Source organism: Muscardinus avellanarius, assembly GCF_963383645.1.
Source record: "Muscardinus avellanarius genome assembly, chromosome: 7".
Taxonomy (NCBI): domain Eukaryota; kingdom Metazoa; phylum Chordata; class Mammalia; order Rodentia; family Gliridae; genus Muscardinus; species Muscardinus avellanarius.
In genome coordinates this window covers 50,323,060-50,349,725 of record NC_137793.1, presented here as the reverse complement: position 1 = coordinate 50,349,725, position 26,666 = coordinate 50,323,060, and the positions used below count along the sequence as shown (strand labels likewise).

The 26,666-nt window shown below is 37.6% G+C and overlaps 1 protein-coding gene across 1 annotated transcript in view; it reads right to left on the bottom strand.

Annotated features, from left to right (window-relative positions):
* Positions 1-10,401: 10,401 nt before the first annotated feature.
* PGGT1B (protein geranylgeranyltransferase type I subunit beta) overlaps positions 10,402-26,666 on the bottom strand; it is a gene marked incomplete at both ends in the record, with an annotated part of 71,522 nt that continues 55,257 nt past the window's right edge. Inside the window, 3 exons of the mRNA XM_080699043.1 lie at positions 10,402-10,583; positions 15,261-15,369; positions 23,239-23,423. Of these exons, the coding sequence (XP_080555169.1) occupies positions 10,402-10,583; positions 15,261-15,369; positions 23,239-23,423 (476 nt within the window). The remainder of the gene's footprint in view (positions 10,584-15,260; positions 15,370-23,238; positions 23,424-26,666) is intronic.

Genomic DNA, 26,666 nt, shown 5'->3' with positions numbered 1-26,666 from the left:
AGCATCTGTTCCTCATATCTTGTGCTGGGAGTGATTGATAGAATCCAGTAGTGGCAGCTTGAGGGCCTTCCACTTTTAAGTTCTCCATCAACCTTTCTCCTAATCAGTATCCACTGATAACTGTTGCACAGAATCTATTAGCTTTGTAAGTTATTTCCTAACAGCATCGCTGTTATATTTATGAACTAAGACTTTTTCTGAAAAAGAACTTTTCCTCATCAACTAGGATAATTTCACTCTGAAGATGCAGTTCATCCAGAATAGGCAATATACATTAATTTTAGGGAAAGAGTTAATTCTTTAAATGTGTCTGTGTGTATGCTTAAGCACTGCCCTATCCAAACTAAATGCTATCGTAAAGTGGGTCTAGCAGAGGTATTCCCAACCCATGTTCCTGGTGCTCTTCCTTGCTGTCCATTCTGCGCCTTACCTGCTCCAGCAGCATTGAAGAGCTTATGAGGGCTACCTTTTCCAGCCTCATGCACATGTAATGCTGTCGACTTCTTTATAGGATTCAAATGTTGATTCATTAATTTCTTTGATCAACAAATATTTGTTTTGCATGTTAAAGAGTTTTGAGAAGTTCAGGTTTTGGTGGAGATAAAATGTGGCAAAGCAGAACTGCGCAATTTAAATATTAACCTGTAATCTTCACCTTTCTCAAAAACTACCTCAAATAAATACACATTTTTTTCAAGTACAGTGATATGTATGTCACCTCCAGGGCAAGTCATCTAGGCCTGGCCTTCTTAGTGATGATCCTTTCTGAGTTCCACCTAAGAAAAAGTTCTAGAGTTGCTACTGAATATGTCTTCTTCCAAATAAGACCATATAAATTTTAATGTGAAAACAATGGTCCATTTCTCCTTGTTCCATGGAGAGCTTGATCTTCCTGGCTCTTACCTTTTTAATGTGGCCTCTTGAGTCTCCTGTAGCATTTGGACAGAAGAGGACAGTGGTGTCATTCTCTCCTTCATTCTAGCTACCACCTGACTTTCATCTAAGTAATCTGGCAGAAAAGAGAAATGTGAAAAAATCTAATGTTTTTTTTTACTTTGCACTTCGTACTCCATCAGAGGAACTCATGTCCTTTGAGAGGTTTACAATGAAAGTTGAATGAAACATTTAAGTTTTGAATTTGAGCAAAATAAGAACCATAATTCAACTATCACTTGAGAGAATATCTAAAGCTTCAATTGATGTGAAAAGTCAGTAGTAAAGAGAACTCGAGTGAAGAAACAAGTCCCTGCCACAGATGAAGCAAAAAAGACCTCTTTTTATTTTATTAGATACTTTTACTGGTGCATTATAGTCTCACATCATAATGTAGTTCCTCATGAGAAGAACACAAATGCACTCCTAGCCCTGTGAGAGTGGAAAGGGTCAACAACAGGCAGAGAAGCAGAGCATGGAAGTAAAAGGTCTAGATAGGCATAAAGGAAACCAAGTACATGAAGCCTTGTGGCCTTTCAGTACTCCCTTAGATCTGGGCAAGAAGGGCCCTCGCACTTTAGAGGACCCCATGATCCTGCGTCTCCCTACAAGGTGGGAAATTTGTGTGGCCATTTTGTAGGCTATGGCTTAATATCAGAGATTCTGGAATTCCCTGTCCCAGTCCACTCCCAGGGCCAGGGGCTTCTTCTCTGGGTTTTTTCTGGACTGTGCTATACCCTTGGTCCAAGGTGTTTGATGGAGTTGGGGTGACATGAAGCTTAGTCAAGGAGACTAGGGGTCCTTCACAAGTGGGGAACCTCAATGCTGGGGAACCCTGAAACTAGTGTGTGTGTGTGTGTGTGTGTGTGTGTGTGTGTGTATTTTTCTGGTGGTTCTGGGGATGAAATCCAGGGACATTCTACCTCCAGGCACCCGCAGCCCTATTTTTTTATTCTTTATTTTGAAACAGGGTCTCAATGAGTTGCAAAGAGCCTCACTAAGTAGTAGTTGAGGGTGGCTGCAAACCGTGATCCTTTGGTCGCTGCCTCCCAAATGCTGGGATTACAAGCGTGCACCACCACACCCAGCTGAAACTAGTATTTCTAAATTTGAACCTCACCTTTTTGAAGGCTTAGATATATAGAGTCAGTGCTTCAGGCATAAGGAGCATCTTGGAGTTTCTGCATATGCCAGAGAGCAGAGAATGTGTGTAGAGCAGGTGGAGTCACCAACAGCAGTAGACTGAAGATCTGAGACTGGTGTGAAGAGGCTGCCATTGTGTTGGACAGTGAAACCAGAAGAAAATAGCCATCAACCCACCTTGAAAGGCCCTACTAGACCAGCAGCAGTGACCCAAGAACCAGAGTAGAGCAGCAACCTGAAAATTGTCACATATAACAGACAGCAAGACGCAGGGAAAAAAATGACACTGTAGAAATCAGAAGAGACAGATTGTTGGCTGACAAGTTCCAAAGGCCCCTGGCCCTAGCCTCCCACACCCTTTGATCTCCAAAGATATGGGTAAATGAAGGCTGGGTATATTTGAAAAAATATGTATTTTCTTTGTATATCTGAACACTCACTAATTTTTCTTTTTTTTTTTTTTTTTTGCAGGTCTGGGGATGGAACCCAGGGGCAGTCGACCTCTGAGCTACATTCCCTGCCCTATTTTTTATTTTGAAACCGGGTCTCACTGAGTTGCAAAGAGCCTCACTAAGTAGCTGAGGCTGTCTGCCAACTGCGATCCTCCTGTCTCAGCCTCCCAAATGCTGGGATTACAAAGGTGTGCCACCACGCCTGGCTCATTCACTAATTTTTTTTTATCCCTATTACCACAATCCTAGATCACATTAGCTTGCTTGTGGTGGTGGTGGGTAGAAATCATATTACTAAATTAGACTGAATTTGCAGTTAAAGTAAATCTTTATTATTATTATTATTATTATTATTATTATTTTGGTAGTACTGGGGGTGGAACCCAGGGGCTTATCTACCTCTGGGCTATACCCCCAGACCTATTTTTTATACTTTATTTGGGAACAGGGTCTCTCTAAGTTGCTGAGAGCTTCACTAAGTAGCTGAGGCTGGCTTCAAACCTGTGCAATCCTCCTGTCTCAGCCTCCCAAGTGCTGGCTTACAAGCGTGCGCCACCATGCCCGGCTCACCTTTTTCAAATATAAATTTACAAATAGTTACAGGGCTTTCACTGCTTTTCCTACCCAATCTGGTTTTTCTCAGTCAGTGATTGATCCTCAGATTTGAGTGTGCATCAGGACCAGTTGGGTAGCATGTTTGAAAACAGATGGTGGCCCCACCTGCACCTTCTGATTCAGCAAGTCTAAGATGGGGCCAGAGAATCTGCACTTCCTAACAAGCTCCCAGGTGAGGCCAACATTCTCATCTACAGACCACATTTTAAAAACTTATTCTAAATCATATATTAGTGAAAAGGCAATATTCTCATTTCACTCACAGGGGTATAATTAACATTCACCCAAACAACACAGACAAAAAAATTTAATTCCCCTAAAATGTAGAATTTGGTTTTTACATGTTATTTGTCAACAGGGAACTCTCATTTTTCCCCAAGAATGAAAACACTTGAAAATTGATAAAACCTAGTGGTGCAGAATAAATGAGGAAACAGTTCTAATATACTATTGGTGAGTTAATGAATGGCTCTTCTGTTTCTGGATGGCAATTTAGCAGTATCTACAAATATTTTTTAAGTTTAGTCCTAAACTCTCCTTTTAGGAGCCCCATAGAAATGAATGGATATTCAATGAAACAACCTAAGTGTTCCTTAATATAACAAATATTAATATGAGTATCACAGCCAACAAGATGAAAATTCAAGGAACTTAATCATGTCTACCTTATCAAATTATTTTAGTCATTATTTTCTTTCATTGGCAGAGGTTCCCAAACATATTTGAATGAATATCCCCTTTTTAGAAAAAAACCTGCGCGATCCTGTCTCCGCGCAGGTTCAAAGTCTGCTGGCTTAAGAGACCCTGTTTAAAAAAAAAAAATGTAGCCGGGTGTGGTGGCGCACGTTTGTAATCCCAGCATTTGGGAGGCTGAGACGGGAGGATCGCAGTTCGCGGATAGCCTCAGCAACGTAGTGAGGCCCTTTGCAACTCAGTGAGACCCGGTTTCAAAATAAAGAATAAAAAATAGGGCATGGGGTGTAGCTCTGAGGTCGAATGCCCCTGGGTTCCACCCCCAGACCCGCCAAAAAAACCAAAAATGTATATATACAAATACACAGTCTTATCTCTAATCTTTATGTACTTATATAAGGTACTGGGATGAGTAGTGCTTAAAACAAGTCACTTAAAGTATATATTCTCTCTCTCTACACACACACACACACGGACACACACACGTCTACAGGATTTTTGCAAAAAGAGTGGCTTTCATAGGAACTATACAGCTCAGGGGTAAGGTTGGAGAAGACTATCACTTTCATTTTAAAATTATAAAAATAAGTGTCTAGTGTAAAAAGAAAGGCTCAAAGTGAGTAAAACTATATATCCTTAAAAATATGCAAACATCTAGGTAACTTAGAACTAGTCATTCCAATAGTACTTATTAAAAAGTTCATTTCGTTACTGATTTGAGATGTTGCCTTTACTGTACCTAGTATGTCACTGAGATCATTTCTAGAATTCTCTTATTCTACCAGACTGCTTATTTATACATGAATACTAAACTCTTAATTCATCAATTATAAATGTCTATGTCCACACTTTAAACAGCTGCCCAATACTGCACTGTATATTATCAATCAGTTCCTTATTTTTCACAATTCACAAAAATACTTTGAGTTTTCTGAAATTGTATCATGTCTTATTTTTATGTCTAAGCTAAACTTGTTTATATGGAATTTCTAGGGGATAACTTCCCTTGAAGTTATATAACTAGTTTGAAATATAAAGTATTTTATTCTTGTCACTAAATATTTTTATCTATAATTATACATACAGAGCAGTGCAGAAATCATGTGTACAGCTTGATATTTACAAAATGAATGCACCTATGTAACCAGCACCTAGATCATGAAACAGAACATTCCAAGTACCATAGAGCCTCCTTTGTATTCTTTTGCAGAGCTACAGCCAGGTTAAAAAAAAATGCACACAATATGGTTCCACTTATATAAAGCTCAAAACCAGATAAAATTAAATGATAATGAATTAAGTCATGATAGCACTTAGTTTTGAGAAGGGGGATATTGACTGAAAGGGGATAATTTTGGACAACATACATGAAGTTTGCCTGTTCTGCACTTCCTTTAAATGGAAGAGTGTGTACTCTTTTTGTGTCTGGTGAAGGCTGATCATTTGTATGTTAATTGTATTTAATAGCTATTTAACTAAGATTTCTTATAATTCAGTTTTCTAACAAATTCCTTTGGGTTTTCCAAATACATTTTACATATTCCTTTCTAGTTCATGTTTGTTTTGTCTAACTTTCTTGTTTTGGCAAAAAGAGTAGTGGAGATAGTGGGCATGTCTTGTTTCTAACTTTGGTTGGAGAGTCTCTACTGTTTCAATGTTAAGATGCTTGCTTTTGGGCAGATAGCATTAATGAATCATTCACCAGTTTCTACTTCAGTATATTTAACATGAGTGCTTACTTCTAGCAAAAGTTTTTTCAGCAAAGATAATTCTAGATCCCCCCACCCTTTTTTTTTTTTTTGGTGGTACTGGGGATTGAACCCAGAGGCATTCTACCTTTAAGCTACACCCCCAGTCCCATTTTTTTTTATTTTGAAACTGGGTCTCACTGAGTTGCAAAGGGTGAGTTGCTGAGGGTGTCTGTGAACTGTGATCCTCCTGTCTCAGCCTCTCAAATGCTGGAATTACAAGCATGTGCCACCATGCCTGGCTCCCTTTTAACTCTTTATATAAGATTGTCTAATATTGAAGTATCCTTTTACTCCTATAATAAACATGATTATAGGAATAATACATTTTTGAAAGCACTATTGAATTGCTTGCTATAAATTAAAACTTGTTGCATTGATATTCATGTGACTGGTCCATAATTTTCTTTTTGGTAGAAACTGTCAGGCTTTTGAATCAATGCCATTACGCTCACTTTACAAGATGAATTTGGAACTTCTTTTTTAACTTAAGGTCTAAGATTCCCCTTCTAGTCTCTGGAATTAAGGTACACTGATTATTAATCCTTTGTTTTTTTATTAAACCCAGGGGCATTCTACCTCCCAGTTATACCTCAGTGCTTTTCATTTTTTTTTATTTTGAAACAGGGTTTAAGTTGCTGAGGCTGGCTCAAATCTGTGTTTCACCTCTCAGTCCCTCTCCTCTTCAATCATTACTGGAATTACAGGCATGGGACAACAAGCCTGCCCCCTCCTTTTTTTCTTTTGGTGTTGGGGATTGAACTCAGGGACATTCTACCTCTGAGCGACACCACCAGCTTTTATTCTTTTTAAATTTCAAAGTCTCCCTAAATTGCTGAGGCTGGCCTTGAACCTGTGGTCATACTGTCTCAGTCTCCCAAGTACTAGGATTATAGGTATCCACCACCATGCCCAGCTGGATTATTTAATATTAAATGTTTGGTAGAAATTACAATCCGTCCTGATGCTTTTTTAGTAAGGGGTCTTTTAAATATCTATTTGGCTGTCTATCAAACCCTTGGCAATTCACATTTCTCTTTAAAAAACTGTCTTTCTAGTTTACTATACTAATTCTTCAAAGTAGTTAATTCAAAAAATTTCCTATTTTCTGGTTATTTCCCCCTTGCCATTTAAGGTTTTCTATTTTTATTTATTTAATTTTTGTGGGTCTGGGGATGAAACCCAGGGACATTTGACCTCTGAGCTACACCCTCTATCCTGTTTTTTTTTTTTTTTTAATTCTTTATTTTGAAACCGAGGTGCAGAGGGCCTCACTAAGTAGCTGAGGCTGTCCGTAAACCCCGATCCTCTGGTCTCAGCCTCATGAATGCTGGAATTACTAGCATACACCACCACGCCCGATTTGTGCTTCTTCCTTTTTTTCTTAAACAGGTTAGAGAGTGATTTGTCTATCTCATTGAGCTTTCCCAACTCCCAGGTCAAACAAACAAACAAAAAAACATCTTTTAAACTAACTCTACTGTTTAGGTTTTCTAATTATTTTAGGCTGTTTTTTTTTTTTTCAGTGCTGCAGTGCTAGGTATCAATACTTTTAATCTTTACTAATTCATTCTGTGTATTCCAGTTAAGACCAGTAATATCATACTATATACTATAAATTTGTTCTCATGTCTGTTTTAAAGTACTCGGTCATGGCTTGTGGTCATGGCTTTATGGTGTTTTTTATTATCCTTATAGATATTTTCCTATTCTTCTACTAAATTTGAATGGAAACTGACTACACCCCTGCTCATTATTTTAAGTGACGTGAGTCTTTCTGTGCTTTTAGGAAGAAGAGGGGCTCTAGGGTGACATTTCAGTCCTTTGGACCTAGAGCTCCCTTTCTGTTGTCACAGTGACTTAAATATTGTTTATGTGCATGTTTACGTATCTGTGTCTACCAGCCTTCCCAGTATTTATCTTCTTTATTTTGTCCTATTATATAAGTCTATCCTGTGCAATTTAGATTCTAATTCTAGCAGTTTCTCCCCAGTGCTGGGCTTTGTCTCAAGAAGTAACAGTTTAAGGCCAACGTTGATCTGCTGTAATCATTGGATCTCATTGGATTTCTTTTTTTTCTTTTTTTTTTTGTGGGTCTGGGGATGGAAGCCAGAGGCATTTGACCTCCAAGCTACACCCCCTGCCCTATTTTTTATTCTTTATTTTGAAACAGGGTCTCACTAAATTACGGACGGCCTAACTAAGGAGCTGAGGCTGCCCGTGAACCGTGATCCTCGAGACTCAGCCTCCAGAATGCTGGGATTACAAGCATGAGCCACCATGCCTGGCTCCGGATTGCTTTAATGCTCACCCACAGGTGGAACTCTGCAGAATCCTTCCCAGTTGCAGCTTCTGTTCTCAGACTTTCCAACTGTACTTTGTAGTAAGAAACTGTGGGCAATGTCACAGCTATCCAGCTTGCAGGATTTCTGAATCCAGCTGCCTGCCCTCTGCTTCTATACAGATGCTGAAACTATGTGGGTTAACATTTTGTTCCTGCCATCTAATTTTGTGGCTACCCCTTCCAGCCCTCCTCTTCCTCCTCCTCCTTCTCCATCTCTTCTCCTTTACCTCCTACTATCACTACAAAAAGTAAAAAAAATAAAAAATAAGAATAAATCACCAGATCTGGTAAACTCAGGCTTAAAACTAAGCATACAAATAACAATGAATTATTTTTTCAAATATATACTAGGTTTCCCTAGGGAAGGATTGTTTTAGGATTTTTTTTAACTTAAGAAATTAATGTACATTTTGAAATACTACAGTAACTAAACTGTGATACCTATTATTTTATATTGATATCTGTAGAACTAATGATTCAACTTTTATTATTACCAAGAGATTACCTTTTCCATCTCAGTGTTAGAATCATATCTTGTCGGGCGTGGTGGTGCACGCTTGTAATCCCCGCGCTTGGGAGGCGGAGACAGGAGGATCGCGTAGGTTTGAAGCCAGCCGCGCTGGCGTAAGAGACCCTGTTTCAAAAATATTAGAAATAGGTCTGGGAGTATAGCCCGGAGGTAGAAGGGCTTCCAGGAACCCCAGTACCACCATAAAAAAAAGAATCATATCTTTGAGCCAGGCCTGGTAGCGCACGCATGTAATCCCAGTACTTGAGAGGCTGAGACAGGAGGATCACAGGTACTTGGCCAGCCTTAGCTACTTAGTGAGGCCCTCCACAACTTAGTGAGACCCTGTTTCAAAATGAATAAAAAATAGGGCTGGGGATGTAGGTCAGAGGTAGAATGCCCTTGGGTTCAATCCCCAGTACCCCCCCCCACACACACACCATCTCTCTGAATATCACTATAAGTAGTAGATGCAAATTACTGACAAGTTGATTACTAATGAAGAATTCTTACAGCATCACCTTTGGAATTAATTAGTTCACAGAATTATACAACAAAGCAATAAACAAAAACGAAACCCCACTTCTAAATGATTACCCTCTAAATGATGACATTTCCCTTCGACTTAACTGAAAATAGAAATATGTATGGAGCTACACCACTGAATTTACTTAAGTGCTTCTGCTTTTGCATTTAAATTTTTGCTTGATTTGAAAATTAGAAAATTATTTCAGGTTGTTTGTCCTTATCCAAGTTGGAGACCAGAGAGTGTTTCAGATTTTAGAATATTTGAATATATGTAATATTTCATAGATGAAAATCAAGTCAAAACACAAAAGGATTTGTTTCACATGTACCTTATCGGCTGAAATATCTTTACACAGTATATTTAGTGTGCCTGCATTTCGACTGTGACCAGTCAGATGAGGTCAAAGATAGAATTCTCCATATGTGGTGTTATGTCACCATTGATAAATCAGAATTTTGGAGCATTTTAGATTTTGGATTTGGGATGTTCAATCTTATAGTCTGCTATTAGAATAGCGAATAACATACTGGTGGCCACTATCAAACAAACAAAAAGAAAACAGAAAGAAAAAGAAAAAATCCAAACTGGCTAAATATAACTCAGTGATAAAAGTACTAGTATAATTTATAGTATCACAACTCTCAAAAATATAAACAAAATCACTGCCTTTTTTCTAGGTAAGGTTTTTTTCCTCCTACCCACCCAAAGGCAACTAATGATTTGAGATTAAAATACAACATAACTGGTATTCACTCAAGCAACCTCCACATAAAAGACCCAAACAGCACAAAACCTCCTCATTCATAATCACATAGTTAAATTACTCTTCTCTCAGTTCATAATAATAGTCTTCTTAAAACAATTTCCCTTTAGAAAACTATCATATTAGTTAAACCTATTTATTCTTACTATGAAGTTGCTTCATTTATATAGGCCACACAAGTTTAATTGGCACACTTTACTGAAGAATAAGACAAAATAAGCTATTCTTTAAAAAAAATTATGGGACTGTCTGTTTTCAAAGAATAATCCCAGATACTTAATTCATTAAAGCAAATTCTTACCATCAGCTGTGAACATTTTTAAATGAATCACTAAAGGCTCACCTGTAGATTATCAATGCTTTCTGAACTGTAAACTTGTTTTCAAGATCTATATTCATTATAAGATACAATTTGTACTAAGAGTTTTAAAAAAGATAATCTACACACATACAGTTAATTTGCCTTAAAGATCTTCTTAGATATACAGTATAAAACATTTAAGAACCATAACAGAATTCACTGTTGTTCAAACTTCAACAAAGACTTTCTTGAAACAGTACAAGCTTTGATTGAGACACTACCCCTTATAAAAAAAAGAGCACACTTGGTTACACATGGCTTTTAACCTTGAGCTACAGTTATGCTACAACCCCACCCCCCATCTAAAGTCAATCATGTGGAGATAGGTACATCCTCTGAGCACTGTTGAGAGTCCTTGGCTTTCCAGCTTTGGTGGAGATCTCTAAGGCGTTCAGAAGTCCGTGTGCTTACATTCAGAGCAGGGTGAACTTTACAAATTCCACTTTCTTCCATTAGCGACAGGCCACAGATACCAAAGTATGCATGCAAAGCATCTGAAAGGAGGCATTTTAAAAATCATAATAGGCATTCTAGTACATGCTATAGAATATAGTAGCTACATATTTATACTTGATTAGAAATAAATTTAAAACTTCAAAATTAAAATTTTGAAATACTTTCTCAAAGTTTCGACCACCAACTTTTTAAAAGCCAGATGATCAAAATTAAACATTTTATTAATCAAATTATTATTCATTTGGGAGGCTGAGACAGGAGGATCACAGTTCGAGGACAGCCTCAAGTTACTTAGTGAGGCCCCATGCATCTCAGTGAGACCCTGAGGTGGTGTAGCTTGGAGGTAGAATGCCTCTGGCTTTCATCTCTAGTACCGAAAAAGTAAATACATACATAAATAAATAAATAAAGAATTATTATTAACAAAGGAAAGTAGTTCCCAACTAAGGAGATGAAACTGCCAACACTCTCTAAGGACAAAAGAATTGAAGTAATATAAAAATCTTTGTACTTTGGTGAGTTTTGCCTTTAGTTTATTATAAACTATAGAAACAAAGGCTTTAACTCTATCAATAAAATAAATTTTTTTCTTAAAAACCCTATTTCTGCCGGGCATGGTGGTGTATGCTTATAATCCCCGCACTTGGAAGGCTGAGACAGGAGGATCACACAGGTTCGAAGCCAGCCTCAGCTAGTGAGGCTCTCAGCAACTTAGTGAGACCCTGTTTCCAAATAAAATATAAAATGGGTCTGGGAGTATATCTCGGAGGTAGAAAGCCCCTGGGTTCCACCCCCAGTACCACCAAAAAGAAAAAAGAAAAAACCCTTTCTCTGAAGTTTTACTTCTGGCTATTCCTAAACCATATGCTAATATTATGTATTAAATGAAAGGACCAAAAATAACTCCTCCTGGACTGTTCCATTTTCTTCTGTGTTAGCCTTTCTAAAAACATCTGACCTGACAATAAAAACACTCTCATATTCTACTTGTTTATAACAAAAATTCTTCTGCAGTGGCCTCCCTAAGGCTCCCATCTTTCAGGGGGCAGAAACCTGTAAAAGTGGCCACTGATATCATGTGAACATGGCTCATCTGAAAGCCTTCTTTGGACTTTTTAAGAGCTCAGAACTCTGTTATTATGGCAATAAAAAATTTTGTAGCAGTCAAAAATTTTTCTCTTTTCAAACTGGCCAGCAATTATGACTTCAAGAGTCATTAAAGTTCAAAACATATTACTAAGTCAAAAGAGTTAATGCATAGGTTTCTTTAGGATCTAATTTTCAGACTACAACAATTAAATTTCACTTCCTCCTATAGTGCTATCTTGTTCCATATAGTTACTCTAAAATTACAAAGACCAAAATACAACATTAAGCTTTATTTTTTAGAAACTAAATTAATTAATTAATTTATTTATTTATTTTTGGCGGTACTGGGGATGAAGCCCAGGGACATTCTACCTCCAAGCTACACCCTCAGCCCTATTTTTCATTCTTTATTTTGAAATAGGGTCTCAGTGAGTTACAGAGGACCTCACTAAGTAGATGAGGCTGTCTGCGAACTGCAATCCTCCTGTCTCAGCCTCCCGAATGCTGGAAGTACGAGTGTGTGCCACCTCGCTTGGCTGAAGCAAAATAATTTTTACAGGAAAAAATGAGTATAAAAGTGCCAGGCCTGATGATGCATGCCTGTAATTTCAGCTACTCTGGAGGCTGAGGCAAGAGGATCACAAATTTAAGGCTGGCCTGGGCAATTTAGTGAGACTCTGTCTCTGAATAAAAAAGGCTGGGGATGTAGCTTGGTGGTAGAGCACATCCCTGGCTTCAATCTTTAGTACCACCACCACCACCACCAAGAAAAATAAATAATATATTCAGAATAACAAAATTTAGTATCCTGTATAATATTAAAGTATCTCCAAGTTGGGTGTATACATTCCAGACCCTGGGAGGCTGAGACATAAGGATCACAAGTTTGAGGCCAGCCTCAGTAATTTAATGAGACCCTCATCAACTTAGCACAATCCTGTTTCAAAATACAGAGAGTGCTGCAGGTGTAGTCTGGAGGTAGAATACTCTTGGGTCCAATCCCCAGTATGGAAAGGGAAGGGAAGGGATCTCCAGATAAAGTAAAACTTAGTCTTTCCTCAAACGATTTTTGTAAAAGCTAGCGATCAGAACTTGTTGTAAACCTCAAATAGCTATAAAACAAACTTCTTTATACGTGGTGACATAAAAAAGCACTTTTGATGGTGAAATATACATTTACTTCAAAATAAAATGTGACTCTAAGTTTCTCCCATAAATGTACATAAAAAAAAATCTCCTAGGTCATATTGGCTACTAGATTTGCTAGACCCCAAATTAAGCTTGCTTGCTTATTTATTTATTTATTTATTTATTTATTTATTTATTTATTTATTTATGTACTGGGGGTGGAACCCAGGGGCTTTTCTACCTCCGGGCTATACTCCCAGACCTATTTTATATTTTATTTGAAAACAGGGTCTCACTAAGTTGATGAGAGCCTCACTAAGTAGCTGAGGCTGGCTTCAAACCTGTGCAATCCTGGATTATAAGTGTGCACCACCACACCTGACATTAAGGTAATTTAAATAATTTCCCTAAAGGCTCTGAGAATAGGTCTTTCCACATTATTTCAACTTAAATACTTTTTGTGCTCCCTGGTGTATAGGTTCCAAAGACATTGTAATGTATCTGTAAAAAGCTAGTATTAGCCGGGCGTGGTGGTGCACGCTTGTAACACTCGCCCTTGGGAGGCTGAGACAGGAGGATCACACAGGTTCGAAGCCTGTCCTTAGCTACTTAGTGAGGCTCTCAGCAACTTAGACCCTGTTTCCAAATAAAATATAAAATAGGTCTGGGAGTATAGCCTGGAGGTAGAAAAGCCTCTGGGTTCCACCCCCAGTACCACACACACAAACAAACACACACACACACAGTCAATATTACATTCAAATACTTACATAAATGTGAAAGCAACTGATGATTGTAGAAAAAAAGCTTCAATAATTAAAAATTGTTCTTGGAAATGTTTGATATATTCTAAGTATATTTATGTTTTCTAAGAAATTATAATGTACACATTCTCATTATTTGTTTAAATAGTACACAATGAATGGAAAAAAAATTGGCATCGAGAGCAAAATAATTCTCAGACTTCTTTCTTTTTCTTTTTTTGCGGTACTGGAGATGGAACGCAGGGGCATTCTACCTCTGAACTACACTCTCAGCCCTATTTTTTTTTTAATTCTTTATTTTGAAACAGGGTCTCAATGAGTTGCAAAGGGCCTCACTAAGTAGCTGAAGCTATCTGTGAACTGTGATCCTGCCATCTCAGCCCCTCGAATACTGGGATTACAAGTGTACGCCACTATTCCCAGCTTCAGATTTCTTGAGGCACTTCTAAATTTAAAAATACTGCTTCAGAAAGTATTTTGTGAAAACATAACTTTATGACTAAAAGTACTATATTTTTTGAAGGAAGCATGTTTTACATAAAAATACATGTTAAGTATTGATATGAGGAAATATTTCTGCTCAGCTAGCTGTGGTGGTGCACACTTGTAATCCTAGTACTTGGGACACTGATATCAGAGGACTGCAGGTTTGAGGCCAGGCTCAGTTACTTAAGTGAGTTCTCCCCAACTTACTGAGACCCTGGTTTAAAATTAAGAATTAAAAAAAAAAAAATAAGGCTGGAGGCATAGCTAGAAAGTAGAATGCCCCTGGGTTCAACCTCCAGTTCTGCTCTCCCCCAAATATATATATATTTTGCTCATTCAAATATTAAAAATGTTTTTATAAGCCTTACTTATATTTTGATTCAAGGATACTTTACAACCATAGCAATTCCATGATAAGAAATGAGCTGAAGAGCTATTTTCTAGACTGATAACAAAACCATGATTCTACTGCAATGCTATAAACACAATCATTCCTTTCACTTAATTTCATACTTACAGCTAATTCTTTGAAACCTTGCTTATCAAAAATGTCAGTGTTGTTAATTATTTTAAGAAACTTGTATTGATTTTATGGGCAAGCTATAGACACATTTTCCTGAAGTGAAATATAAAGGGGAAAATGAAGAATCATGTTAGAGGTGGGGAAAAAAAGCCAAATTCTGGGTATTGTTCATACTTTCTGAATTTATTTAGTTATGGAGTATAGACAGTGAATGGTGATAGTTCAGATACCAAGGTATTCATCTGAAAAGGTTACTTCGATCTGAAATTTAGAGAACAAGACTATAGGCAATGAGTGACATCTGTATGGGGATGTAACTTTCTTTAATGACTTTTGAAAAGAATAAGAACTAGTCCCCTTCAGGACTGAGTCATTTATTCTACTTGGCTCAAGTCATAGCTAATAATCCTAATGACTGTGGATGGGCAAAAATCCATTTTGGAACAGGACCCATTCAGACCATCTGAGTTACTATAACACTTAAAGCATTCCTACATATTTGGGACAGAATGCACAGTATACCAATACATCTTGATAATCAATCCCTTCCTTTGTACTGCCCAGAACCGTAAATCTATCTCAAATAATCAATCTTTTAAAAAAGATATTACTTACTGTAACTTTACAACTATGGCAACATTTTCTATCAGGCATCCTTCTGATAAAGATGCTTGAAGATCTACTCAAGAAATAAATGTTCTGGATTCATAAAAGAAAGCAGTTACCTGGATGACTGTCTGGCCATTTGGCAAATCCCCCTACTAGGCGATCTTGAGTTGATAAAATGTAATTTCTATTTTTCTCGAAGTTAGTGTATTGGAAAATTTTTAGAAGCTGAAATGACAAAAATTAATTGGCAAAAATTGACCTTTGGCTCACATTTCAGAAACGTATCATTTAGATATGCTTTTTCTTAGCTAAGACTCTCAGAGATGAAATCTCTGAAGATCTGAGCATTTAAAATAAGTCCCTGCATTATCTTTTCATTTTTCTTACCAAATCTATTTTTGTTTTATTGATCTACTACATCCTTCTTCTGAACCAGGCCCAACTAAGCCCTTTGTACCACATTAGGCTACATTAAAAACATAACTTCTCTAGTGTGCTCAACATAATCAATCACTTTCTTTTTTTTCGGGTCTGGGGATGGAACACAGGGGTATTCTACCTCTGAGCTACACCCCCAACCCTATTTTTTATTCTTTAATTTGAAAACGGGTCTCACTAAGTTGCGAAGGGCCTCACTAAGTATCTGAGGCTGTCCACGAACCGCAATCCTCCAGTCTTAGCCTCCCAAATGCTGGGATTACAAGTGAGGACCACCATGCCTGGCTAATCAATCACTTTATTTATTATTATTATTATTATTATTATTATTATTATTATTATTATTATTATTTGCGGTACTGGGGTTCCTGGAAGCCCGTCTACCTCCGAGCTATACTCCCAGACCTATTTTATATTTTTTTATTTGGAAACAGGGTTTCTTAAGCCAGCATGGCTGGCTTCGAACCTGCGCGATCCTCCTGTCTCAGCCTTCTAAGCACAGGGATTACAAGCGTGCACAACCACGCCCGGCTATCAATCACTTTAAAAAGTACCATTTCATCTACTCATATTCTAACTTTTATGATACTTTTTATTTTTTGTTACAAACTGGTAGTAAGTAATTGAAACTAAAAATATTTCAAGAAAGAGCAAAAATGATTATGCAGATGCTAGAGTTTTGTATGAAAATAGTAAAAAAAAATTACAGCTCTTCAATTAGGAAAGATAAAGGTGTGACAAATATGGTTACAATATAAAAACCTATGGAGTTTAATGATTTGGGACATATATTTATTTTCTCTCTAAAGAGCCCATTAAGAAGAAAAAAGAACTGTAATAGGAAAGATGGGGCATATAGAAGATAAAGAGTTCAAAAAAAGTTTGAAGACACAAGGTAAAGTGTGTTAATGGATCAGAGATCCATGGAAGATATTAATGGAGATATTAATGATTAATGAACAAGTATATTTCTCAAAAAGAGATAAACATGTAAGATAAATTATAATGAAAATAAAAAACAAATTTATTCACTCATTTTGATTCAATTAGAATAGACGGAAAAAGAGAAACACTTCCCATTAAGTGGCACTGAGTAATATATATATATATATATATATATATATATATATATATATATATATATATATTTTTTTGCCGTGCTGAGATTGAACCCAGGACTTACACATGATAGGCAACATGATAGGCCTTAAGATTGTAGAATCAATCTTAAGGCAAAGCATAAACGTTTTAATAGTTACTAAATATGAATGTTACCTAAAATAATATAAGCATGGTGGTACATGCTTATAATCCTAGCATTTGGGAGGCTGAGACAGAAGGATCTGGGTTTGTAACCGGCCTCAGCTCTTCGTGAGGCTCTTTGCAATTCAGTGAGACCCTGTTTCAAAATAAAGAATAAAATATAGGGCTGGGTGTGGTAGCACAGGTTTATAATTCCAGCATTTGGGAGGCTGAGACAGTAGGATCTGGGTTTGTGGCCTACTTCAGCTACTTAGTGAGGCCCTTTGCAACTCAGTGAGACACTGTTTCAAAATAAAGAATAAAAAATAGGGCTGGGGATGTAGCTCATAGGTAGAATGCCCCTGGGTTCCATCCCTAACACTGGGGGTTAAAAATATATCTATATAAAACCAGTAACAATTTACTGGAAAAAAGACTCCAGATATTAATTTTTCCTAGGTGGGAATCAAAGATAATGTCCAATGCTAGCATATGTTCAGAAAAACTGAAACTGAAAGAAAAATTGTTCAAAACTGACTGCCATTAGAAAATCAAGTATTACTGAGGTCACAGCAAAAAGATGCAAGAGCCAACTTAAGAGGGTTTCTACTGGGTGCAAATGGGACAATCCTGAGAAGCTGTTAATGCTGACCACTACTGTTTATGCTACTATTAAAATTAAGAGAAAGAAATACATATCTACCTCAGGGTAGAGTATAATTCTTTTTAAAGGAATTCTAGTTAAATTTAAAAGTAATGATAGAATATCACCATTTTATAATCCCTAATGACATAAGTGAGCTAAGCAATGATATTCAATGATGCTAAACCATCCTCCCAAAACATTGATGGGGTTCCTAAGTATTGGCAATAAATGATCAAAGTGAAAATAAGAAAACAAGGAGATGAAAGATCTGTATGCTGAAAACTATAAAACACTGTTAAAGGAATGAAACATGACCTAATGTAAAAGGGAAAACACAGCATGATCATCAGTAGAAAGACATCTTAATATTAAAGATGTCAACACATTAGCTGGGCATGGTGGCACATACTTGTAATCCCAGCATTTGTGGGGCTGAGACAGGAAGATCGCAGTTTGCAGACAGCCTCAGCTATTTAGTGAGGCCCTCTGCAACTCAGTGAGACCTGTTTCAAAATATAGAATAAAAACTAGGGCTGGGGGTGTAGCTCAGAGGTAGAATGTCCCTGGGTTCAATGCCCAGAAATTGTAATACCAGTACTTGGGAGGCTGAGATGGGAGGATTACAGGTTCAAGGCCAGCCTCAGCTACTGAGGCCCACTGTAACTTAGTGAGACTGTGTTTCAAAATAAAGAATAAAAAATAGGGCTGAGGGTACAACTCAGAGGTAGAATGCCCCTGGGTTCAACTTCCAGTTCTAAAAAAAAAAAAAAAAAAAAAAAAGTCAACAGTCCCTATCAAAATTCTAACGTGTGTGTGTGTGTGTGTGTGTGTGTGTGTGTGTGTGTGTGTGTGAATGAGAATCAGTCACAAGTTCATATGAAACCTAAGGGGCCCAAAGCCAAAGCCAACTTTAAAAAGATCATGTTAGAGGTGTATAATTTTTTTTTAAATTTTTTTTTGAGGCGGGTTGGTACTGAGGATTGAACCTGAGGGTCATTCTACCTTCGGGCCTCACTAAATTGCAGAGGCTGTCCTTGAACCTGTTATCCTCCTATCTCAGCCACCCAAATTCTGAGATTATAGACATGTGCATAAGATTTTTATTCCCAGCATAAGATTTTTGTCTTGATTTCAAAATTTATAACAAAGTTTTATTTTATTTATTTTATTAGAAGAAAACACTGTAGAAAATCTTTATGACACTGATTGGGCAATCTTTTTTTTTTTAATGGTACTAGGGACTATTTACTAGGGCATTCTACCTATGAGATACATCCCTAACCTTATTTCATTTTTATTTTTGAAACAGGGTCTTGTAAGGTTGATGAGCATCTTACTACTTGCTGAGGCTGTCTTCGAACCTGCGACCTCCTGTCTCAGCCTCCCAAGTACTGGATTACAGGCATGCACTACTATGCCCAGCTTGGCAGACATTTTGCAGATATTACAGGCACAGGAAAAAAAGAAATATAGATTGAAATGGATAGCATCAACATTAAAAAAAAAGCTGTGTATTCAACTATGAACAGAGTAAAAAGGAAACTCAAGGAATGAGAGAAAAAAATTTCCACATCTCTTATCTGATAAGGGACTGATACCCATTATAAATGAACAACTCCTACAACTCAACAACTATAAAATCCAGTTTAAAAATAGGCAAACAATTTAAATAGACATTTCTCCCCCAAAAGATACACAAATAAACAACAAGCACATGAAAAGATGGTATTCAATGTCACTATTTAGTAGGGAAAAGCAAATCAAAACCACATCGAAATGCCACTTCAAATATACTAGGATGGTTACTACTTAAAAACAACAACAACAACAAAAAACCAAAACAGAAAAAAAAAACAACAACAACAAAAAAAACCCCCACAACCCAAACAGAAAAAATGAGTATTGGTAAGGATATAGAGGACCTGGAATTCTCATATGCTGCTAGTGAGAATGTTTAAGTGCAGCTGCACTGGAAAACAGCTTGGCAGTTCCTTCAAAAGTTAAACAAAGAACTACCATATGACCCAGCAATTGTACTCCTAAGTGTGTATATGTTTCCCAAAAATGAAAGCAGGAACTTGAACATATAATGTGCACTATGTTTGTAGCAGCATTATTCACAATATCCAAGAAGTGGAAACAACCCATGTGAAATCATATGATGAATAGTCAAAACGTGGTATATAAATACAATGGAATATTATTCAGTCATCAACAGGGAAGTCACTGATACATACTACAACATGAATGGGCCATGAAAATATGCTACAAAAAAACAAGACAGATACAAAAAGTATAAATACTGTGTGATTTCCACTTAAATGAAGCACCTAGAATAGACAAATTCACAGAGATAAAAAGTAGACTAGCACAGGGGCTGGGAGGATAGAATGGAAAGTTATTAATGTTCACAGCTTATGCTAGAGATGATGAAAAGTGAGTATATATGGTGGTGATAGTTTCACAATGTGTGACTACAATCAGCGCCACTGAATTATACATTTACAAATGGTTAAATTGATATATATGTATTTACCATATTTTACTATATACAAAACAAGCATATTTTATCACAATAAAAGGTAAAAAATAAAAACCAGAAGCTGATGGGAAATTTGTAATGGAAAAACCCGGGCTGCCAATCTTGGAGCCCTCTGATAAAAAGGAGAGAGAGACAGATATTATGTGCCTCTTTTAGTGATGCAATAGAAAATACACATCACTACTAATTGGATATTTAATAATAATAAACAATTGTGACCGACTTTTTAATCTGTGATAGTGACACTAAGGTTCTTTTTTTTAAAAAAAAAAGTTGCCAGGCGTGGTGGTACGCTTGTAATCCCAGCATTTGGCAGGCTGAGACCTGAGGATCACGGCTTGTGGACAGCCTCAGCTACTTAGTGAGGTCCTCTGCAACTCAGTGAGACCGGTTTCAAAATAAGAATAAAAAAATAGGGCAGAAGGTGTAGCTCGGAGGTCAAATGCCCCTGGGTTCCATCCCCAAACTCAAAGAAAAAAAAAAGTTAATTTTAGAGCCGGGTGTGGTGGGATGCTTGTAATCTGAGCATTTGGGAGGCTGAGACAGAAGGATTGTGGTTCATGGACAACCTCAGCTACTTAGTGAGGCCCTTCACAACTCAGTGAGACCCTAATTCAAAAACAAAAAAAGACCTAAAAATAAAGCCGGAGGTGTAGCTTGGAGGCACAATGCCCCTGAGTTTCATCCCCAGCACTGCAAAAAAAAAAAAAAAAAAAAAAAAAAAAAAAAATTCTTTTTTTCACTTAGAGATTGTACTGAAGAATTTCCAGATAATATAAAAAGCAGGATTTCAGATTTGCCTCAAAATAACACAGTGAAGAGAAGGGAAGTAGGATGAGTCTCGATGAAGGAAGCTGGTTTTGTTATGTTGATATTGGTTGGGATATATGGGGATTTCATTATACCATTCTCCCTACTTTCAAGTATGTTTAAAATATTTCATGATTTAAAAAGAAAAAAAAAGCATATCTGAGAAATGGCATTCAGAAGAAAGGAGAAACACAGAAGTACTATCTTCATTTTAAATCATTCTCTTTTCTGAATTTGTTTAATAATTAGAAAAAATTAGGATGTTTTATAGAAGATGTTATCTCTCTCTTCTCTCCTCCCTTCTTCCCCCTCCCCCCTTCCTCCTTTACTCTCTCCCTCTCCTACTCTCTCTCATCTCACTATGTTGATGAGCTGGCCTTGAACTCCAATCCTCTGGTTTCTGCCTCCCGGCCCCCTAAACAGCGATTGGCATTGGCTCTTTTTACTCTAAATTTTTTAAACTTGGATCTAAATGGATTATCTGCGGCTGATCGTCATATGACACATAAGCCTATATGTCAGGGATATGTTAAATGGAAGGATGTAATTACGGGACTCTGGCATGGCCCAGACCCAGTGTTGGCCTGGACGAGAGGATCTGTCTGTGTTTTTCCACAGAATCAACAGGACCCGGTGTGGCTCCCAGAACGCTTGACTAGGCGCTGCAATAATCATGAAAATGAGAAACCCCCTACGGCTGTGGATGCTGCTTCACCTAATAACCTCGGTTCAGATGGAATGGAGATGGGGAATTCTATCGGCATTTCCGGTACCCATGCAACTGGACGGGAGAATTTGAAACCCAACTAGAGAGATTACGCACTGCCGTGGTCACCGTCAACTCGACTCGTGTGGACACTAGTTTGGCCAAAGGACTGTCATCTTGGATAACTCATGCCATGAATCATCTAAAGGAATGGGCTGGATTGGGGGCCTTGATGGGATTATTGGTTGTGGCTGTGTTGTTTTGTGTCTGGTGCATTGCTCGTCTTCGCCAAAGTGTTAATCATAATACAGCCATGTTTATACAGGCCTGTGTGGCTATCGAGGCAGGACAATCACCCCAAGCCTGGCTCGCGGCAGCTAAGGCATAGTGGCTCAGGTTGCAAGGCAAAGCACTGCAGCTGAGGGCACAAGTTTGGTCCTCAGGAAGAGTACGCTTGACTGCACACGGGTTAGGCACCCAAGTACCCGTCCCTAGAAAAAGGTGCCAGTGATTAATAGGGGTCAAACCTCTGCTCTTACCTGTTGCCTATAAAAACAAAAAGGGGGAATTGTGGCGAGCCGCCATTAGAAGATGGCGCCGGCTTCCTGCCTCTGAACTAGAAAATGGCGCCGGCTTCCTGCCTCTGAGCTTGATTGACACATGGCTGTGCAGGAAGCAACTCCATATTTGGAGGCTAAGGTTATGTAACGCATGGCGTGGTGGTGGCCTGACGAGCATGAGCCAATGAGTGAGTGAGACGTGGCAGGGAGTGATTGGGAGGGTTAATGTTTATAATCCCCTGCGCAAGGCAGATCTTTGCCAGGCCATGCCATTCTGCCATTCCGCCATTACTAGTATCCTGAATAAACGGCTTGCAAGAAGAGCTTCGTGTCGTGTCTTAATCACTGGTCGAGGGACGCGACAACTAAGTACTGGAATTACAGGCTTGTACCATTACACCCAGCTAGATGATATTTCTTAAAGGTAAAGGGAAAGAGAAGATAGAAAAAACTTGTGGGAAGTTAGGGTTCAATATAGAATACTTTAAAGCATAGGTAAAGATGGGGAAATGTGTGGGTATATCAATGTGTTTCAAAAGGTTTAAACAATAACAAAAATATTAAAAGATAAATCATAGCTGAGCACAGTGGTATATGCCTGCAATGCTGGTACTTGGAAACAGACCAGAGAATTACAAGTTTGAGGCTAGCCTGGGAAACTTCACAAGGCCCTGTTTTAAAATAAAAAATAAAAAGGGCTGGGGTTGTATAGGTCAGAGGCAGAATGCCGTAGATTCAAGGTTCAATCCCTAGTAAAAGAAACACACACATACACACCCATAAATTATTCCTTGAAAAACCATTTAAGAATAATATCTCTCCATAAAATTTTCACTAGTATCACTTTCAGACAGATCCCTGCTCTTCATGGACTACTAGTCAGTTTCATTAGTGAATTTTTATGATCTTACACCTATAAGAAAGTAGGCATATAACAAGTTCTGCATATAATGTAAGTAGGTGTAAGACCAAGTTCTGGATCACTTGAATATTGTAAGAATGCAAATTTTCAAGAAGCATACTGAAAAAAAGAAACTCACAAACTTTAGTGGTCTCAACAGTATTAAGATAGGTTACAAAGGCCAAATATTTTAGATTTTAGCTCATTTTCTACTAATATAGAGTAGAGGTTTTCTCATTTTGCCCTTACCTTTAGAGTTGCTCCCACCCAAAATGAGTAACAGGTGTCCACAGGTTTATTTGGTCTTCCATGGTAACCATTCTGTTGCCGCATTATACACCACCTCTTTATTCTGTTTAATTCTTTTTCTGAAAAAACTTCTTCTAGTTTACCCATCAGACACAGTGATGCAATGCCACAAAAAGTAGATCCTCCTGTTAATCAAAACCACATAAAGCTATAAACTTCAAATTAGAGGTCTATAAAACCAGTACATGGTTGGGGAGAGGAAGAATAGTTAAATTAATATTAGAAAACAGTGAAATAAAATTTAAGTAATAAATAATTTCAAAATAACTACTAAACACTGAAATTTTCAATGTTAATTTGATGAAACAGAATAGAACTCAGAACAATTTAAAGCTATAAGAAATATTTTACTTATAAAAAAACAAGACTTAAAAGATTAGAAAACTTGTTCCAAATTACATGGTTAGTGGCAGATTTAGAACTAAAATCCAGGACTACTCAGTCCCTGAGACTAATCACTTGAGTATGATTTTAAGTCCCTTAACAACAGTATAGTTGGCCCTCCTTACCTATGGGTTCTGCAACTGTGGATGTAAACAACTAAGGATGGAAAGTATATGAAAAAAAAAACTGCATCTGTACCACACAGATTTCCCCCTTCTCATTATTTTAAATGAAACACAACATGGCATAAACATTAGGCATTATAACCTAGAGATGATTTAAAGTATATGGGAGGCTGTACATAGGTTAAAATGCAAATACTACACCTTTTATATAAGAGATTTTGACCATGCACCTTAGCAGGGGTCCTGGGACAAATTTCCCACAGGTACTGAGGGATGACTGCATTTTCCTCAGGAAATAAAGCCAGTAATTTTTTTAGAATAAACAAGAAACAAAGCTTTCTACTGACACTATCGGCTATCAATTCCAAACAATTTGAAAATACATGCATTTCTAATATACTATGACTCTACATAGTTATTTTTAATAATTTCAGCATATTAAGTAAATTGTTCCTAATAGGTCTCATCCCCTACCTTTCCTTTTGGTGTTACAAATCCTGGATAGAAAGGAAAAGTGAGCATTATCTCTAGAAAATTCAAAGTAGCCATCACACTGAAAATGTTCCTGTAAGAACTATCTAATCTTTTGGATCTTTCCCCATTAGTTGGGAAATCCATTGTAGAGTTGAGTGAATTAAAACAGAAAAATAAATTCATCACAACCTTCTAATTTCTATTAAGCAATTATCAATTATATTTCCTTTTTTTTTTAGATTCCTCTGCAGATCTGACTTGTCTCCCTCTGCCTATGGTTCAGAATGGCTTCTTTTATCTTCTAACTAGTCCTTTAGGTGTTCCTCCAGAATTTTGTATAAAATTGTATTACTATAATAAACCCTTTATTCTTCAATACTCATAATGGTTTAGTTTCTCTGATTAAACATAATACAAAACTGCCTATTCTTAAAGGGCTGGTGTGAGAAATGAGATTGTATGTAAAGAATCAAATACTGGCTGGCACAGAGCAACTGATAAATACATAAGCGATTTTGCTCTTAATCTACTAATATAAGACTGTAAATCAGTGATTTATGTAGGACAACTGGTTTAACTGGCAAACTGAAAACAAAACCAAGCCGGGCGTGGTGGTTTATAATCTCAGCATGTGATGGGATAAGGGGGTGAAGGGGGTGGGCGGAGACTGGAGGACCGCAGTTCATAGACAGCCTCAGCTACTTGGCAAGGACCTTCACAAATCAGTGAGACCCTGTTTCAAAAAATAAAAAGACTAAAAAATAGGATTGGAAGTGTAGATTGGAATTAGAATGCCCCTGGGTTCCATCCCTAGTACTGAAAATAAAAAAACAAAACCAAAAACAACAAGAGAATAAACACCCCATTATCCTAGATTGTTAACTTTTCTAAAAAAAAAAAATCAGTAAATCTGGTGTTAAGTTATTCTGTGCACAAAGACATTTGTGCACAGCACTAACTGGCTGGGACAAAGAAAAGAATGATGGTGGTTTTTAATGTACAGTTTGATTTTTTGAAGAACCTCTGTTTTCTATAGTGGCAGTATTAATTTATAATGCAATCAATAGTGTTTAATAATTCCAGCTATAGCATTCTTGGGTGTACACCTCAAGGAAATGAAGTGAGCACACAAAGAGATACCTGTATATCCATGTTCATTGCAGTACTATTAACAGTAGACTAGTTGGGGAACAAGCCTTGCTAGATGCCTGTCAAGAGATGAATTATTTGGATAAAGAAATAACAGAGTACTATTCAGCCATAAATAATGAAAACATATTATTTGCAGAAGGATAGAGAGAAATGAACATCACCATGTTAAGTGGAATAAGCCAGAAAACAATGATCATGTATCAAGTTTTCTCTCATATATGTAAACTAAGGGAAAAAGAAAAATATCTGCAAGTAGAAGAGTGGCTATTTCGGGAGTTCCAGGAAGAGGGACAGGTAGGAAGAAGATAGTGATAGCGGAATAAAAGAAGGTAGTAATGATCAAAGAATAGTATATGTATGTATAGAAATGTTGGCCTCAAACCTGTGATCCTGTCTCAGCCTCCCAAGCACTGGAATTAAAAGTGTGTGCCACCACACCCAGCTGAATCTCTTTTATATATATATTTTTAACTTGGGGTTTTTCATTTTGGGGGGGTCTTGCTTTGTTTTTCCTTAATGTGTTTTTCTTTTGGCAGTGCTGGAGATGGAGCCCAGGGCCTCACACATTCTAGGCGAGTGCTCTGACACAAAGCTGTATCTCCAGTAAAGTTGAGAAGAATTTCGCTCAGCCCCAGCAATGGCTCATTCCCACTCAAATTTCTAGTGGACACCTCAACTTAAAGAATTGAGGGGACAAAAACTCAGGCATAGATCCATCCCCAGGCATACAACTAGGAGAGCATGTGAAGTCATGAGGAATAACATAACTTGCTGAATCTGCACCTACACAAGCATTGGTTATACCATCTTGTCTGATCATGCACTGTTGATACCACTGGGAGTGAGTATCAGGGGGGAGGATGGGTAGGGAGGATTCCAGCTCCTGCCTCTCCCTGTGAGCATCAGGATCCACACCAGTACCTGGTCAGAAGACTAGTGGAGAATCCATTAACAGAATCACTTTCAAGTAACAGAGGCAATACTAAAAGTGCCTATAGAGTCCCCATCACTCCTGGCTGGGAATAATCACAGAAGATAAACCCCAAACACTGTACATCCACCTGCTTAAATTGCTAGAGGGTCTCTGTTCTTGCAAGACCTGCAAAGACAGTGGGTCTCTTTGATTCTGATATGGTATCTACTGTACCCAAACTCAATCACAACAAAAGAAGCTAAAAGGAGATTATACTATGGTGCCCAGCTGGAAATAAACTCAACAAAGCACAACAAACT